Consider the following 19031-nt stretch of genomic DNA (forward strand, 5'->3'; position numbering starts at 1 on the left):
AATTAATAACCGTGCTAATTACTGTTCAGTATAATTATATTATATATTATCAGTATCATCAATAAACTTTGAGCTTTAAGAACTGTGATGACTGTACTATCACGGCAGTTTTTTCGACGATTTTTTTAGTAGTAACTTATAGTTACTAGTTCTAAATATGTTCAAAGCGTTCCTAAATTTTAAGTTTTTAAAAAATCCTAAAAGAGATTGAATACAGTTTTTTTTTTCTTTCTTGACCATGACGTTGTTGTGTCATACTGTTCAATCTTACAGAGATCGATTTAAAGATTAGTACAGCTAAATTAAATGGCAAAAAGATAAAGTTGCAAACGTGATACCGCTGAATAGGAAAGGTATCGTACAGTTCGACGACACTCTACAAGAATCATGCTTGTTTATGACATCATCAATCCGAAAAAGTTATGAAAATATCGCATGTGGTTGAGGTTCATATAAACGCGATTTTAATAATAGAATGAAATCCTTAATGGAACCGCAACTTTCACAGCGCCTAATAGGTTCTATGTCGTCTATCATACGTTGCTAATGCAGGCACACTACGTGCATCTAGTGTTCCTAGACGTGATTTCAGTCATTATTGTACTAACATTAACGCTTATAGTAATGAAATTCACAGATGTATTCTGTAAACAGTGCCGGTGTACGCTTCATCCTAGCGCTTTTTCGCTGAAGGGTTATAAAAAAAAATATTTTTCGATACACAGAACTGAATTCCACTATCAAATAATGATAATTGTGATGTTTGTTTACTAGTAGAGCAGACACGAATATCGTTTGCATTTGAACCTAGGCATGCGCAGATTTGAATGGCTTAGTCGAAACCCAAATTACACTAGCTGTACGTTCTACCTGGTCTCTTCAGATCACTCGTAGTGAGCCACTTGCTTTGAAACCGCGCTAAAGACCGAAATCTGATGTAGACGAGTCAGCTGAAAGTAAACCCTTAAAGGCTGTCAAACAATTTCCATTGCTATCTTTTTTATGTACGCTTCGATAAAATCGTTGAACGAGGATTAGTCTGTCATGTGTTGTCCAATTTGTAGATGTGCTAATTAATCAAACTCTACTTCTGTAGTCCATAAATATCGTTAATAATTAGCTCCATGATCTGGAGCCTCTATACGCGCTGCGCTTTCACCTGCAATATGATATGCTAGGGACATTGGCGAGCTCGCTGATGAAGATATAGAAACACTGATAATTCGAAATAAATGCGAAGTGGAAGTTGCGCGAATAATCGGTTAAAACGAGACAAAAAGCAGTGGTACAGCAGTACAAGATCGATCCATCAGAGGCATCGGCTAAGATGAATATTAACATCATTCTAAGATGATAGGTAGCAGAGCTCGATAAAATACTTTCGATTTTGTGTATTTTCCTTGTAATGTAACTTAAGATTCGATTTCGTTTAGAACACGAAGAATCTAAGGTTAACTTAGTGTAATGGCGTAAAAGCTCTTCTCTTCAAGATAAGCTATCCAATTCAGTTTCGTTTCGGCTATTTTTAGGTTATTATTTCCTCCTTTCAAATTCATAGTTAGGTCAGCTGTCTTAAATTCCAAAACAGACACAAATACGGTGAGTTCACAGTATTTGGTGTTATATGAATGAGTTTCGGTCAAGGCAAGTCAGTTATTTCTGAATAGAAGGTATGTCCTAAATATTCTTCTTGCTAATGCGATCACTGACTCACCTCACCAACGATCTATGTTCAAGATCTAAATGAGTCAACAGCCTGCATTTTTTCAAATGGTTACGTCGCCTTTCTTTTTCGCAGGAGTCTACTGCACCAGAGGCAAATGGAGTGCATTTAAACCTACATAAAAGCGTACTCCCTTGCAGAATTAAATATTGAAAGTGATTGTCATCAAAAATACATCTACAGGACAACAGATATCGGCAGTGACCTTTCTTCGTTGTTGCGAGCGTATATGACGACGTCGGACGACCTATGGGGATATCACTGGACTCGAATAAATCCGCTAATGCTAACATGGTGAACACATGTCGAGACGTGGCTGGCAAGGAGATAGTGTCTATCGGTCTCGTCAGTTCGAGAATACTGGCCATCACCAATACCAACAATATACCAGTGTTATTGTGTTGCGCACTAAATGTTGGAGGTCTTTGCATCGATTTCCATTCACATACTTATATATTTTTTGTTATTTAATTAAACTTATCATACAGTATGTTATAAGCAGGGGGTCCTAGCCTTCTCAGAAACAGATACGAAAGACTGATATCAAATGCCTAAGATGAGTTTTCGTTGATACTGACTATGCAAAAATGGGATGCAACTAAAATAATACTAATAAAGCTATAAATGAAAAAGACACAGATTACACTAGAATTATCCAATTTTCCTTTTCAGTGATTCGTAAGCAAGATTTGAATCAAACCAACAGAAATAAGTGAGATAACGATGTCAAATAAGTCTGATGGTAGAGTCGGCAATGCTGAAACCTGGCGTGACTGAACCTCCATCTGTAGGAAGGCAGATCTATGGTAGTTTCAAATTCGAGCTAATACAACTGTATAAACTTATGTTAACTAGATATTAGTGGGACAACATCGACCTTCGATAAATATGTTGAGTCAACTTTTGCAATCAGTTAGACAATGTAGAGGCTGATGGCAAGCTTTACCTTATCAGAAGGTATCAGCTGCCTTTGACAATGTGTGGTCTTTTGGTATAGGGGAAACAGAAGTGCAACATTGTTAGTGTGCATTTTCCCTTTTAGCCTCAATAAGCTTTTGAAGTTTTACTGTTGTTCTTGTCGTTATTCAATCGACTACATTTTGTCATCATTCAGATGATTAACATAACAACTTACATGAGTTATCATTCGTTTTCATGCGTGGCAATAGCTTTAATCAATCGAAACGTGAACAGAACTAGTTAATACCTAAAAGGGCTAATGACAGAAGTTGCTAATAACGCCAGCGGTGCTCATGTCTTCCGATGTATCACGCATGCTTCTGTAATAAAAGCGATCCTAAATAATAGTATTGATAAACGAATGTCCGCAGAGCAAATTGTCCCGGTGAGCTCGGCCGGCGTACAGTTTAATCGTTACGTAGGAGGATGCCGCTATGAAGGACCACTGATACATCAGGATATCTTTACTGTGTCTATATGCATATGCATATCCAGGTAACGTATTACAGCGTCCAGAGCACTTTCACCAATTCTCTTTGTCGAAATACCCCTTTTGCAATAGCGGAGATTCTTTATGTAATACATTCCTTTTTCGTACAGTTGAACTTAATGGAATCGGTAGCCAATCGGATAGGGATGTTACTAGTAGACGCATTTAATGACGGTATCTTTTCTTGCCAGTATCCACTTGTCTAACTGCTACGGCTACATTTAACATCACAGGCGGAAAACAATCTCGATCGAAAACTGCCGTGTTATCGTCAAACAGTGTGTGCTATAAATTGCTCTTTATATCTTTAAAGTGACGACGATTTCTCAATCAGCCACCGTTTACTGACCGAAGCGTGCGAGCCTTTTTTAGGCAGTGTGACTCATGTTGTGCGTATCTGTGACGCATCTGTTAAACATGGCGGCGCCTGTGGATAATACACCAGTGTGAAGATATTGCCTCGCGCGGTTGCACTGAAGTTTACCACTGATTTAATTTAGGATCCGTACTTATTCAGCTTCGCAAGTAAGACTACTATACTTGTAAATTTTATGGCGATGTTGCGGCTTAGCCATGTCGGATGTTTCTCCATGCCTATGTGTGTCAGAAGCAACTGCATTGTTTCTCCTCATAAAAAAATGGGCAGGTATATAGCATTAATGGTCGATAAACAGCCTCGAATCTTTAGAATTAGATAGTGTAGTCACGAGGCTTGAATGTGGTCAACGGACATAAAAAGCCTTGATAGATAGTAAATTATCGACTTTATAGATATTCTTTTTATTTAAGTAGATATTCTGAGTTGCTAAGTCTCCCGTTTGTCCTCTTGTCACTATGTTTGTAGGGCTGACTCCCAACACCAGTTGCCGGTGCATCGTGACGCTCTCGTAGCTTTCATTATAATTTTGTTTTCATTTAGCTGAAATAGTTCGTTTGTGTCCTTAATGTTTAGAGTTTTACATCCGACACAGCCGTTGAGCATCGTATTAGATGGCTTGCTGTAAGCATGAAACAGTGTGTCCACGCTCGGATTCAAATCCAGGCTGCCGCGTGTCTTTCAAGTTTAGCTAGTCACTACGCCATCAGCAGGACCGATTTTCTATTTATTGTCTCTCTACTCTACTATAATATATTCGTTGTTACTATTGAAAATTGATAACGAAGTACTGTTTACCCCCACTTTCGCTGGCCAACGAAAGAATTCGTTATATCAACGATACAATCGGCTGTCACGTTTCTAACAATCAACGTGAGCTATTTCCTGCCAGAAAATAATTTACCGCAACGTTGCATGACAGTTTCGGTCATTTGGAAATAGTCCACATTACCTAAGTCGCTTTCTTCCGTGTTGCACGAAGGTACGCGCGTGGGCATGCTCTAGACATTTCGGGTAAAGCTTGTCTTTAGGCTATTTTCCGCTGAAGTACAACCGCAGAAGCATGTGATTCTGACCTCTGCGTTTCTCACGGAAGCATTGTCTGCATATGCTCAAGTTAAAGACACTTAATAGAGCGAATTGGACATGATACTTAACTAAAAAAGTACGATTGTGTATTGCTGGTGCCTATTGGGGACTTGTCGTCGTTTTTTAGCACGCAATAGGATAGCTGAAATGACGAATATCTGCTCTGTAAGCTCCATTAGCCCGTAAATAAATTAGCGCCGATATGCGCGAGGTGGTTATTTAGTCTAGCTCCGTCTTAACGCGCTACCCCAACTAATTTTTTCGAAGACAGAACAGGGGCGTTTTTTGGGATTGATTTTAACGATTTGAAAGAATTAAACGAAACAAACGGTGTTTATTAAATGGACAATGTTTTACGTACAATGCTGATTGTGATGAGTAAATCTCCATTTACTGTTGGTCCTATCCTCTCCAATGTATCGGTTCGACCTGCGCGAGTCGGTGATCGGCAGCAATGGGTTGACGTTGCATTGCTTATCACGTCGCATTGTTTTATTTTTGTGGTAGTAGGCGAATCCTTTTAGCTTTAAGGGCCTCGCTACTGATTTCCCTCACTTATCTATGACTATATAGTGACTCCTTAATTACAATCGTTGGCTGTCACCATTTAGAGGAACAAAGCGGTTACAGCAATATCAGCAGCTTACACAAAGAAAAAAGAATCGTTTGCATACGCCGTTAAATTTCAGCACCTTAGCTCCTGGCGCTATGTCGACGCACGATTACGATTTTATGTTGAAATTGTTCCTTGGGGAGCAGAGTGTGAGCAAAACGTACATCTCGTTTCTCTGATAACGATTTTTAACTAAACTATTGGTAAGAAGAAGTACATAGAAAATAACTAGTATTTGAGTCATACGAGTAGTCAACAATAAATGTGCTAAATGCTAGTAACAGCCAAAACAAGCAAAGAATATGAACATATAATGACGCTACCTTCGCTTCCGCTGTCACTGCGTATTCCTGATCGTCGATAGCTCTTTGGCACGAATCGACGTCAAAGTTAAAACTATTGTGTCAAATGGCAAAAGGATCAATTCAAGCAGGTATGGGACATTGCCGGTCAGGAACGATATCGAACCCTGACAACGTCATATTATCGAGGCGCGAAGGGTATTACACATATCTATGATATAACCAAACGGCAAAACGTTTAACAGCATCGCAAGGTGGGTAAGGTTCATAAAAGAGGCAAGTGTATGTAAATAATTTCTTCATATTATTTGAGGTAATATTACAATCAGTTCCGTACTAACATTAAAAAATAGGGTAAAGGGGTATACGTTTAATGGGTTAAGGTCCCACAAAACCCCACAAACCATATACCTTAGCAGTGAAATCTAATCTGCATAATACGCTCGGTTTTAATCTCGTCAAAAGACAAGCTATCTACAGTTTAGAGGAGCTCTGAGAGAGTATCTGATCCCTTGACTAAGCAATTCGACATGTTTGTCCAGCTTAAAGTAATTAATTTAAAACATAATTGAATTAAACTATTTGCTTTTGTAAGGCTACAGAAGTACAACAAACAAGGCTTAGTCGCGAAAAGATGATGGCACAGTATTTTCTTCAGCTATTAAATATACAAAATGCTTATAGATGTTTATTGCACCACCAACACCGTACTCTAACGGAACAAGACGCTTTAACATGTTGTTTCTATTATTTTATAATATTCTAGAGTATTAGTTACGTCCGTTCGATGCCCGCAGAAATCAGAACTTCAGGATCAATTGAGTTTGACGAACAACTTTATATTGTTAATTAACTGCATATAGACGATTTGAATTGTGTGCCGATGATGACGTAGAGAAGATACTTGTTGACAACAAGTCCGACATGGAACCGCATGGAACTTTACCGAAACGTCAGCAAAGAAGAATATTAACATTGACGACACATGTACCCACCTCGTGAAAGCCATTCTACGGAAACGTTTACCGGTAATGATGGGCAGAATTCTTCTAGCCTTTTGAACTTCGAACCTCGTTAAAAGTTACATTTCTTTATTGTGCCGAAAGTTTTTCCGAACTTGAAAAAACGGTTCGTATAAAGTCACGTGGAGCGTCACTCACGTGATGCCCATGTGACTTTACACATGGTGACGCCACGGTGGTGACGCAGCCTACGTTTGAAACAGAGAATGAACACGCTTCATTTCATGGAAAGAACTAGCCATCAGAAGCAAAATTCAGCGATGGCACCGGGAATAGAACTGCATTCGTTTAGTTAGTATAATGCTATTAACGCGACTAGCAAACTGGTATTCACCCGTTTTCGTTAAATCGAACCATGCATAGTAGGGTTGGCGCGAATGCTGAGGGAACTTTGCTGGGTCTAATCAACTAAACTAACTGTTGCTATACCGCTTAATTATAGAGGTGTTTCGCCCTGTTTTCCATCTGCGATATTTACATTAAAGTTAGCTAGATCGTTGCCCCTTTGCTGCCCTTTTCCTAGCACTCTGCTGGCCCAACGAATATTGTCACGTTTAGTGCTGACAAGGCCAACTTTCGTCCCGAAGCCAAGTGCTGCAACCTAACGTAATCTGGATAGAATCTGCAGGGAAAGGCTGATTAAATGTGGCATAATTGATGCCAAGATGTCGGCAGGGGTGACGATGTTTTATGGTGTGTAAGCTTTTTGCTGCCCTTTAACTAATTTCAATGATTTGACTCGAGTACAATTGGGCTTGTGAAGTACTTAGTAGTTAAACTATCATTAAACAAATTGTTAGTATGTACCACTTATTGTAGTTCTATTAGGCTTTGGATGAAGTAAAAGCAAGGAGATACTCAGAACACACGAAGAAGTGTACACTAGCTGAACTTCATACGTTCGTAATACAGTGGTCATGTAAGTTATGCGGAGACCTACGAACTATGCATTTAGGCCTTGAAATATACTCGAATTTGATAAATATGAAACGATAAATTGTGAAAAAAATACACAATTACAAATTGTTCTTCAAATTTCGGCCGTGAATATTGCCATTCCCTTTAATGCATTTTATAACGCTTCGTTTTAGTGAGAGATTGAATATTTTCGGAGTGCATTCTTGAGTGCAAATTTTGATGTAAGAATCGCTAACCTTAAATGACAGTAGATGTTTCAATTTAAGAACCATACCTCTATTCACTGTTTACTAGCAACAAATACTGCTTATTGACTGTGCTAAATCGTACTGAGCCGAGAAAAGCTTAATGTCTGCTTGTTGCATTTTAAAATTATCTGCAGTCACACCTACGGTGTTCAGTCGTGCGATTATTACTTATTATATATACAAGTATAATAGAATTATACTTGTTATTATAGCTTATAATCGTGTATTAGTTAAATTCATATACAATGCTCCGTTCAAAATACAGGCTGCCAATAAAGGAGTTATTATGCGGTTAAGGTGATATAGCTAAATGAATATACTAAACCTTTGCGTCTATTAGAACGTCAATTTTGGCGGTAGCTAAGGCTTGTATAGCAATTACGATGATTGCATGAACTATTATCTTTGCAGACGTCATATCTAGGCAGTCTCTCATATTAATTTTAATTTTCTTAAACGCTAACTTTAATTTCAAATAGATTGAATGTTTGTACACTCTCTTGATCAATGCGCGATAGTAAATCACAGTTAATTATAGTCGTCTGTTTCGAAAAATATTCCCAGTAATATCGACATTTACTCACAATGACGAACCGCGTGTAAAGCAGCTAACACAATACTACTTAGCTGTCAGTGAAAGCATGAAAGGCACGTATACGATAGATTCTTGTTTTTACAAATACTCTAAGCTTATAGACGGTATACGATATATCCGAACCAACTTATGTCATTTTTTACAGCGTGAAATAAAGGAGAGTCAACCAAGGTGTGATGTGTAGCGATTCTGTTCTCCACAGACATGTGAGAATGCCTTAAAAATAAAAAAAACAAACTGGGAATAATGCTGACAACTGGACTGATTGAACGGCAAAGCCTTACATTCTTTTATTGAATTGAATATTTTTTTTTCTGTTTGTACATATAAAGAAAAATAGGCGGCTTGACCTGATTTGAATTCGTTTGTTCGGCAAATGACGACTTGCGCAAACTTACTTGCTTGAGCTAATACTCAAACATCTTAAATCGAACACTGTTGGGAAACGCATTGTTAAAACGGCTTGTTCATCGCGAGAATTCTTCTTCTGGCCATACTCGATGTGAAGGCAGGTTAATTCAACTCGACCTGTATTTAGCTAACTTGTTGGTGTATCACAGTCCTCAACGTGGAGTACACCGAGACGTCTGCATTATTCAGTGCAAGGCCGACACCTAGAGATGCAGGAACGATAGTTGGATGAAAAACGCAACGGGACGTGAGTATGATCGTTTTTCATTTTGCTCCAGTCAGCATCAGAGAGAATCTAAAAAATCCTTCTAAGTACATATTTCAGAATAAGTATATATCGTGACACGGAAAAGACAGAACGCAACAATCGTGATTATATATTAGCTGGTACTCGAATGTATTACTTAAAAGCGATCTAGAGTTTCAGGTATTTCTACTACTAAACGCATTGAAGCTATGTGGGAAGCAAGATTCGAGTTTGAGATTCTGAGCGAATTATAGTGAGCGTCTGGCAATTGAGGGTTTGCTTGCGAACTTGGCTACTTTTCCCATGAGAGTCATTGGATCGTATCAGGCTTTACTGGACTCAAAAAGAACACCGCCTTAGATACTGATAGCACATTGGTATTTTACAAATGGGGCTGACTGCATTTGAGATTTGATGCAATTTTCTATGGAAAGATCCCTTAGCGAAATACAGCTATAGTAGACCATGATACTTCGCATACACAAGGAGGGATTCTTCTGAACTGATCAGAAACTCTCAATAACTAGACCCCTGTTTTGATTATGTGTCATAGCGCCATGGAAATCCAGCTCGAGTTTCGTCGTCTGCCTTCTATTGATTAGAAAAAATACTGTTAGCAAATATCGGTTGCCATGAGCAAGCTCCCAACAAAGCTACCATAAACTTAATTGCATATAGTCTCCGTTGCCGATCCCTCACCTGAAACAAGTGCTCTATTTTACGGCAGCAATTACGGCAAAAGTATGGAGTTTATCAACGAATGACAAATGTCATTCGTTGACAAACTCCATACTTTGACAAGGCTGCAGCTGCGTATCGAGTACACACCAGTCTCATATAGTGTAGCTTACAGTTGAATAGAGAAGACGGCGGCAGATAGATGAAATCAACTTCAATATTTACTGAATTAGTTATCACACAGCCGCTAGAAAATAACTCAACTAACCAGAGCGTCTTTACAAAATAAATTGTCAATTTTTTTCCAGTTACGGGAGACTCAACAATATGATCCTCTATAAAAAGCCGAGAATTTATTTGAAGATTCGACTAATAAACCTCATTCATGTAATCTCTTTTAATACACAGGTAGTTTCCATTTTTCCATTTTTTTTTGGAGGGAAATATTCAGGTACCAAATTATGCACTATAAACAATGAATTATATAGAACTGATTCTACAGTCGGAAGCGCGGCCTAGACATCACACGAACAAGCTCAAAATTAAACCAATGGTAACAACTGCATCTCTATCACCAGTTACGACATGTCGTTTTATCGTAAGCCTTGAACAGCTTTGCTTGAGCAACAAAATTTACAAAAGAATCAGTTTTTAAAATTGTCCTCAATCTATCAGAAAATTATTCAGACAAATTTACAATATAAAGTAGTAGAGGAAGAAACTCACTACGGTTTTAAGGAGCACGTATATTAAATTCTGTACCTTGATGTATGAGGCTAACGCAATGAGCATCTCCAACGAACTTCATTCTTATTTGAAAAAACCTACAGAACAGACATGAATACCTGAATGAAAATGACGAAAGAAAGTGCTCAACAAAAAGCTGACTACAGCATGGTATATCATATGCTTATTTGATCGACCTTCGGCCTGTAATGGCCTCCAGTATTTAATGCTCAACCTGTTGCTATTGGCCGGATTGTTCTTGACACTAATAATCGACTAGCACGCTACCGGTACCTGATTTGATAACAAACAAGGCACAAGATAAAACAATGATATGGGTCTTGATGAGTAACTACAAACCTTATATTTAGTTACCATATATTATTGAAGACGCAACGTCTTCATAGCACAAAACTTTATTAGTGACTAAAACACCTAGTGGCCAGATCTTATTGCCTAACTTTGAATTCGCACAGGAACTCACAGAAATTGAAATTTTTGATGCCACTAACCTGGTCAAGGGCATGATAATATTACTCAATAGTAACGGAGCTTATTTTATCGACTTAATAAATTAAGACAATGTAGAGAGAGAACTAACTGTTTTGCTTATTAATAATGCGGCTTTATTCGTCCTCGATCGACTGATCCGTGTAGCTGGTTCACTACAGCGGAACTTTTATGTGGAGAAAAGTTATTTTTGTTATGGTTTAAACCTTTCAGCACCGGGACGCTTGTAACGGGCAATGTTGACTCAAAGCGCCATAGAAAGAAACGCTAAATATATTACAAAAATACTTCTATAGAAAGTCCAATCACCATAAAATGGAAAAGCAAGTTGACTGCTTTTTCGAGCAGTGGACAGTATCCTGCTAGTTAATTATTCGCACCTCTTTACTCTTGAAGACTCAATGAAAAATCAGTGTCCTAAACTCCATTGAGTCATTCTCCCCCAAGGCCTCCGGACGAGTGTGCCTAAAAAAGTAAAACACTTTTTTTTTTGAAAGAACTGAAATAGAAAAAATTGGCCCTCCCTTTTTGCACTTAACAAAGTAACTTCATTTAATCATCAATCTCAAAAATAAAGCTGATATAAATGGTAAATCCGTATTTCATACTAATGCGAATCCATAAGGTTGCTTTCGCATTACGTAGATTAGAAGCACCGCTTACTTGAAGCCTGTCAGAGCTTTCAGATACCATGCTCTTGAGAAAGCATTTTTTTAGATTTCCACCATTAATGTGATACAAATATACTTCGACAAAGACTGCATAAGCTACGCATATGTACAGGTAAGTATACAACGTTGCTTAGTTGTACACAAAATTACATTGAGATTATTCCATGTAAGTTGACTTCCCATATGTTCTGCACTTGTTCCTTTACAGGAGGGTCTAAGCGACTTGACGATTGAAGTAGCTGTTTCGCATTACGTTCGTTGCCTATTGTTCAGCAAATCTCTATTCGTGTGTTTTGATTTGTGTGAAAATTGCAATATAAGCGTTATGGGAAATGGTAGAGTCTATCTCCTTTTCTGTCTACTTAAAACGTATTTAATGATTATACATTTATATTTATAACACACTATAATATGTTAGGCCTCCAGTTTTCTTATTCAATGCTACTTATATCCCGTTTTTCCCGTAGCTGTTCATTATTATTATGCATTTTGTACAGGTTCACCAGAAGCACCCGGGCCTCGCTAACCTCACAGGACCAATTTGGCCCCCAAAGGTTTCCGCCAATTCAGCCTCGATGCAATCAAACGGCGACTGCAGCGCCACATTCGAAATCTACCACCACCTGACCCCGCACTGGGTAGTAGCATGGCACCTGACAGTGAAAAAGGAATTGTTTGCAGCGAAAATTGATTAAGTCTGTTTCGAGGTTCAACCTGGTTATGCGTAAAGATGATTTACGGCGCACAGATGGTGAAGACATGCTTTGTTACTCTGTATGCCAACGTATTTCTTGTTTTTGTGCATTGAACGGTGTCTTCGGTGTGATGAAATAAAGTACATAATATCAATAATAATTTTTACATAATATCGGCGATGTCAACTGTATCTCCGGAGTCGGGTACGTGGTTAGTACGAAAAATACGTTTAGCTATAATATGTGTCATATTTTGCCACGACATGTTTTCGTTATTTTTATAGTGTTTGAAGGAAATCGGATTTCTGCACTTGTTTATAGCACAGTCAAGTTGATGGTAAAGTTTCAATTGTTTACGTGAATTCGGAAATAAGGCTGTAAAAAAAAAGCTGTAAGGCACACCAGGCCGAGGGTCGGACTAGAAGAAATGTTTCTTTAAACATTACAACAATGAGTGACTTAAGGAAAGCTACGACTTGTATTAGGCTTGTTTCAAATGCATTTTGCCGACGCTCGAAGCCTGATAAAAAGAGTTTTTCAACAGTTCTCTTTTGTAAATGGATGTAGCACGGTTTCGTTATTGACTAGATACCTTACTGTTGATAGCCAATGGATATATTCGCACTTCTAATGTTTGTGATGTTTGATACCTGTTTGTTTTGATTCCCAACGCATTTACAGCTCTGGAGGGCCTGACACCCGAACAATCGGAACGGGTATGCGAATGGCTGAAGTTGTTCTCTATTTCAAAACGAGATTTAGCTGTGTGGAAATCGGTCCGTCAAAAGTTCGTCAGGTCCACGACATACAAGGCACGGCCTTAATAGCAGCGATAATTAGAACCACATCACTCGATGCGAGTTGCTCGTATAAAGACAACAGACTATTCGTGTTCAGTAAAAGCACGAGGTGCACCTAGATAGAAAAAAAGCTGCCGAAAATTATTGTGCAATTATTTGTTCATCCTGCTTCTGCATTCGGATGCGTCGTTTTTCATTCGCTTCAATCGAATGCGTTACTTTCAGGTTCCAGTGGAGACCAGGGTTGACGAAGTTTGCCGAGATCTGTTTGAGTTGAAACAATTCGCTCAACGAATTGTGTCTTTGCTCCCTAGAGTTACCCTAGAAGTTGTCGCCAAAAAGACCCAGGGCGCATTTTCTGTGAAGGAAATCGCCCACTGGCGAAATGCTCTTGCCGCGATCCAACTTCCTTTTCGGTTTGTGTAAAGCTGTTTCATACACAAATAAGCCACAGCTCCTCTTAACGGAATCAAGCTGTTATGATCGTACACAAATATAAGGCGAAATTTATCAGTATACTGTGAAATATCAGCGTTATATCCTAGACGGCCATATCATATATGCCCAGACGATACTTTCAAAGCTTTTTTGCTTGCAGGTTTGACACTGGTTCACCGCAAGCAGAACTCTACGCGTTGGCTAAGAATGTAGAAGAATCTGAACTCAACGAAGCCGGACCTGAGTCAAGCGTCAACATAAAAACTGCAAAAATTACACAACTTCCACACAGTTCTACGAGTATTCGTCTTGTTGCAACGTCATTACCGTCACAAAGCTGGAGTCCGGCAGCTGCGTTGGACAGTAAAACCATTCCACAGCTTGGTCATTGTTTGTCTGTCACAGGTGCTACAACTTCTACCAAAAAAATTGCACCTACGGGGACCCAGGAAGTGTTTTACGCGAACCCGTTATCATCATCCGTAATGGCCCGAAATTTGCGAAGTTCGACAAAAAAGTTAACTATGGGCAACTCCCCAAGCAAAAATGTCGTTGCGATTTCATCGACTGGCGTTCAAGCGAAGGTCGTAGCCGTAATCGATAATAGAGAAAGGTCTTCTGCTTTAAATGACCCCATGAAGCGATTTGCGGTTAAAGAGACAACTTCGTTACCAAATATTATTTCGGAGGATTCTGTGAAGACCAGCACTTCTAAAACGTCTGATGAGTCTAAAAGAATGATTGACGATGAAGGGGACGCTGTGTGCAGTTCTCAAGCCTCCTTTGCGGTAGCCGTTAACACGTCAGCTACTTCAAAATCCACTAAAAGTTTTGACACAAACAAAATGGATCTCGACAAAGATTGCCAAGAACTGATTTTACCTGAAGTGGTTGATTCTACGACGGCAGGAACTCGCGGAACAGAGGTGATTCTCGAAGTCAGTGAAGATTCCAGTAACGATTCAAGTTCAAACGCTAAGAATACATTAAAGGTTAATCAGAGCACAAATGTAAACAATGTCCCTGTCGAAAATTCCGAGGCCACTTCCGCCATCGACAGCGAAAAAAATCCGCAGGAAAAACCGCTGTCACGACTGGAACCGTTCGTAGGCAACCCTTTTACTTCCACATTCCCGATGCTCGAATACGATCTACCAATCGTCGAGGTAAGAGGATCTTTCTCATGGGCCTAAAAAAGCATATTTAAGTCTTTAAATGCAATACCTATACCGTATGCGTCATCACTTGTTATTGGGCTTCTTATACAGACAGGATAAAACTCGCATTTGTCTTTTCCCTTGTTATTATGTTTTTTTACAGATATCTCCAATATTGCGCAAGTATCTATTGCAGTTCCGTGTCGAACCCGTTGAATACATATGGTGGCGGAAGCAAAGAGGGGACTCAATCGAATGGTTGACGCAACCTAGAGAAGTCCTCGATAAGGCAGATGAATTTTTAAGTACGTGTCAATTCGTTTTTCATGTGCATTCGTAGCTTAGCTCTAGCTGGATACTATATTTACTTGCTACTACTATAGCACTTGATTACGATAATACATGAAGACCTTACGATTTTTAAACTTAATTTGTGTGCATGTCGAAGTTGTGCATGGCATAATGCAAAGAATTAAAACCTAAGGTGGGTATTTAGTCAAGCATTGAATTGTTGTTGTTGTTTTTGGGGGTTCGTAGCTTTTATCACAAATCTGCTGGAGCAGATATCCTGTCCAGATAAATCAGCGATCTTATCAGTGGCAAAGGCCTATGGTGTACAGGCTCACTCGCTCGAGAGATGGATACATTATAGGTAACATGAGTAGACACTGTATAATCTGTGATTTTTATATAATAATAATATTAAATAATATAAACATTAAATATTAAAAAATAAATATAAAAGATAAATGAGTAAATAAAAGTCATATAGGTACGAAAATGTGACTTCATGTATAAACCGATTTATTTGATAATGCAGTGGCACTCCAGACCATTTCATGTATTATGTTATACTCGCTTTATAATTAATTTCGTCATGGCTCTATTACGGTTCACAGAAAATTGTTTAATCAGGACAGAACCGCATTAAAATTCAGCCTCTTTGGAGAGTCTTCCTTACGAAAGTGTACCATCGAGGACAGAAGTATTCTTCAGCTAGAAAAAATTAGCAGGTTTAAGCCGTAAGTTTTAAGCAACACCTGTAACTCTTTTTAGTTAAAATTATCATATTTTTGCTAATTGAAAAGGATGTAAAGTTACGCTTTGGTGTGAAAGCTATGCTTGACATGTGACTTACGCGTTTTTTAGTAATTACCTGGGTACGGAAAACTCATCGTTAGTTTTTGTTCATTTCCTTCACAAAAGCGACGGCATAGGCAGTTATTTTAAGAAGCTTTCTTTTAGATACCAAAAGCCTGCTCATAGACTTTTACAAAATCTTGAATGGAAGATGTGCCCCATTTTTAACAACCGTCAACGTGACTCAACCTTTCTATTAATTCGTATGACTGATAATAATTTCATTTCCAACTACTATGTCTTAAAACGCGATGAAATTTATGACTGGTCTACGGTTTTCAGGCCTCCAAAGCGACGTCGCGTATCATTTCGGGTGGGTCGAATGCAGTGTTCGGATCAAGAGGTCGTCGAAAGGGTGATGTCATTTTATATGCTTTCACCTGCCATCCTTGACCAATTACCTCTCCCAGAAAATATCTCGGTTCAGGAGAGTCCTGAGTTTTTACACTTGTTACCAATAGAGAAACTTCTCTATGACCTAGAATCAATCATTATCAACAAGTGTGAGGTAAGCATATTGCCAAAGTTGTTTGCTAGTAGCACTTCCGATATATGTTCCGCAATACAAGAAATTTAATCTGCGTTGATTTTTTAATTCATGTGGTATACTTGAAGATCTAATGATGTGGTGTTAAAGAAGGCATGTGCTGGTCCAGGTTCAAGAAAGGCGGCCTGTCGATGGTACCGGGCCTCAAAGGACGAAACATTTATAGTATATACTTAAATGCATTTGTCTGCATATCTTTTGTCTTGATGTGAAATACGTCTAAAGAGCTGTAAAAGCCTCGTTTGTGACTTACTTGTATGTAGGTCTAACCGATTTTAATGTACTTGACGTTTCTATTTTGCAAATTACAGGTGAGTCAGTTCCAAGAAATGTTTCCGGCTGACGCGGGTCGTGTCTGTTTCGGTCCAGCTCTTATAAACCGATCTGGTCGGCTCCGATCGCTCTATCAATTACCTCTAGGGGATGCTGTAGCAGCAGCTGTCGAAGATAACTCGCGCCTGCGAAGTAAAGAGGTAACTTTACCCGCCTATTTCGACACAGCTTATGATGGTGCCCAGCCCGTAGTCCCTGTCGACGCGACCTGCGCTCTCGTCAATGCCATTCATACAGGTTTGTTAATTACTCGACCTAATTTAGTAATTTATTGCAAGGTTATTAATGTTCCACCAAAGAAAGCAATTTCCCTGAATTTGTAAGTATAGCATTGGATGGATTATTTTTAGGCTGTAACTTTTGAGCTATTAAAAAATTCCGCACTAGTTCGGCAGAGAGTTCTCTTGCGCGTACCGAATGTTAGTACTACGTTAAAAGAAACAGTTGTTTCTTTCTAATGATAAGTTAAATCTTGATTACGAAGTGGCTCACAGAAGAAGCGAACTCTCGTTTCTGTATGCAAACCTACGACTCCATGGCCTCATCTTTTCAGGCTCAACAAATCGAGACCGCCAAAGAGTCAAAACTCGGGCTAAGATTATGGATGTGCTGAAGAAATACGGCGCAGTCGATTTTTCTGATGAGGTTGCATGCGATGAAGAACAAGAAGTGACCGGCTTACGCCAAGAATTTGTGGTTCCATTTATCAGCAGGCAAGAAACAGACGCGGGGGACGTTGAAAGTGACGAATATTATGTTTATCAAGAGGCAGAAGAGCAATATTATAATGAAGCTACACCAAGCGTTAATGTTCACGCTTCAAGTAATGATGACCATAGCGCAGCAGATAATGAAATGTATGAAATTCGTGTTAAACAGGAGCCAACCGAAAATGATGAGTAGAATTTTTTGAAGCAAAAAATAAGTGCCTTGGCTGTTTAGTAAATAGAAACAGCTACAATGAAATGTGCCTATTGTTAATAATGTTTAGTCTTGTGACAAAAAGCACGAGTTTTCGCACAAGTAACTGAAACGATCGAAATGTACCTAACAGATAAGTGATCACTGATATTGCTTTGGGTATATAACTCAGTTTGTCTAGCGCTTTACTTTCTCCTAATTTTACTAAATTAGCATTCTGTGAAAGTATAGTTTTTCATTTCATTAGTTCATTCAGAACATACGCAGCCCGTGGCGCGATATAGATACACCAAGAGCTTCTCTTACGTTACACTTTCATGCTCCTTAAGCTCATGGACGAAGTAACTAAGATGAGCAGAATTCAATAATTCTTAGAAATAAAATTTTGTTTCCGAACATCGGAGATGTCCGCTTAAAAAACTTCGCCTGCTTATAAAAGTTGTGTCGATACATAATCGGAAAGATTTAATTTAGAAAAGACTGGGGTGTAAATTGATTCAGCCGCTGCCTTAAGTTATCGTATTGCCGTGGATACTACAAAATACAATTCACACTGGCAATTTGGTCTTGGGTTATTCTGACAGTGAACTGGTCAGATGCGGAGGTGAGTATCTCTAAAGACGAGCGGCCTGCTGTCACCTTCCTATATCTACTAGTAGGTGTACCATTCTAAAACCTCAGTAGCGAAAGTGCACTAATGACTAGCTACGAGCAGAGAATTAAGCTGCGCCTTGGTTATCGCATATTTAATGTACCTTGATCATGTACAAAAAATTGATTAGTAAATATATACTAAAAGATTGAAGCTACTTACTAATAGGATAATGAATCTGCAGCTGTACTAGTGTGTACGATAGGGAAAATCGCAGTGAGTAATTGGCGGGACTTGCAAAGTTCTAAGTTAATTCTAGTGGTGATATAAAATTTGTTTGAATTTAGATTTGAAATTTTATAGTAGAACTATTTTTTATATGAAAGAATACGCACAGTGTGGTAATGGACAAATCGTGGTGGGAAGATGAAATGACTCGGACAAAAGAGCAGTGGCTAAAACAAAAAATAGTACTAGTATATTCTAATAAGGAAACGGGATGGCCCAGACAGCAGGACAACCCAGTTATACAGTAGTTGGTTGAATGTGACTGATTCCTATGATCGGATAACAAAAAAATAAAGATCTCCTATCGACCTATTGGTTACGCTAGATTCGATATACTACGAATGAAGTTAATTAACATGGGAAGAGACTCGTAAAGAAATTGAAAAAAGATAACGGGATTGTTGGAACAATTCAATAGAAAAATGGGATCGGAGTCAACCGAATAACTGGTACGCCATATTTATCGTTAAATTTTGTATTAGGTTGTGTGATATTAACGACTCTGATAAACCAAATCAATAGGAAAAACCCTTCCGGTCAG

The 19031-nt window shown here is 38.7% G+C and overlaps 1 protein-coding gene across 2 annotated transcripts; it reads left to right on the top strand.

Moving 5' to 3' along the window:
• Nucleotides 1-11782: 11782 nt before the first annotated feature.
• Nucleotides 11783-18802, top strand: LOC111272442 (uncharacterized). 2 transcript variants are annotated; one of them, XM_022853896.2, is made up of 11 exons: nt 11783-11914; nt 12077-12478; nt 12956-13086; nt 13300-13490; nt 13673-14678; nt 14833-14974; nt 15207-15321; nt 15569-15691; nt 16092-16317; nt 16668-16926; nt 17243-18802. In XM_022853896.2, exons 2-11 carry the CDS (start codon nt 12454-12456, stop codon nt 17590-17592), a joined length of 2568 nt encoding a protein of 855 aa, XP_022709631.1. In that variant the 5' UTR covers nt 11783-11914; nt 12077-12453; the 3' UTR covers nt 17593-18802. The 2 variants fall into 2 exon arrangements, with proteins under 2 accessions (XP_022709631.1, XP_022709640.1); XM_022853905.2 differs by having other exon boundaries at nt 11817-11914; nt 12956-12990.
• The last annotated feature ends 229 nt before the right edge of the window (nt 18803-19031 follow it).

The sequence above is a fragment of the Varroa jacobsoni genome, unplaced genomic scaffold (genome assembly GCF_002532875.2).
Source record: "Varroa jacobsoni isolate VJ856 unplaced genomic scaffold, vjacob_1.0 scaffold_187, whole genome shotgun sequence".
In the NCBI taxonomy this organism is placed as follows: Eukaryota; Metazoa; Arthropoda; class Arachnida; order Mesostigmata; family Varroidae; genus Varroa; species Varroa jacobsoni.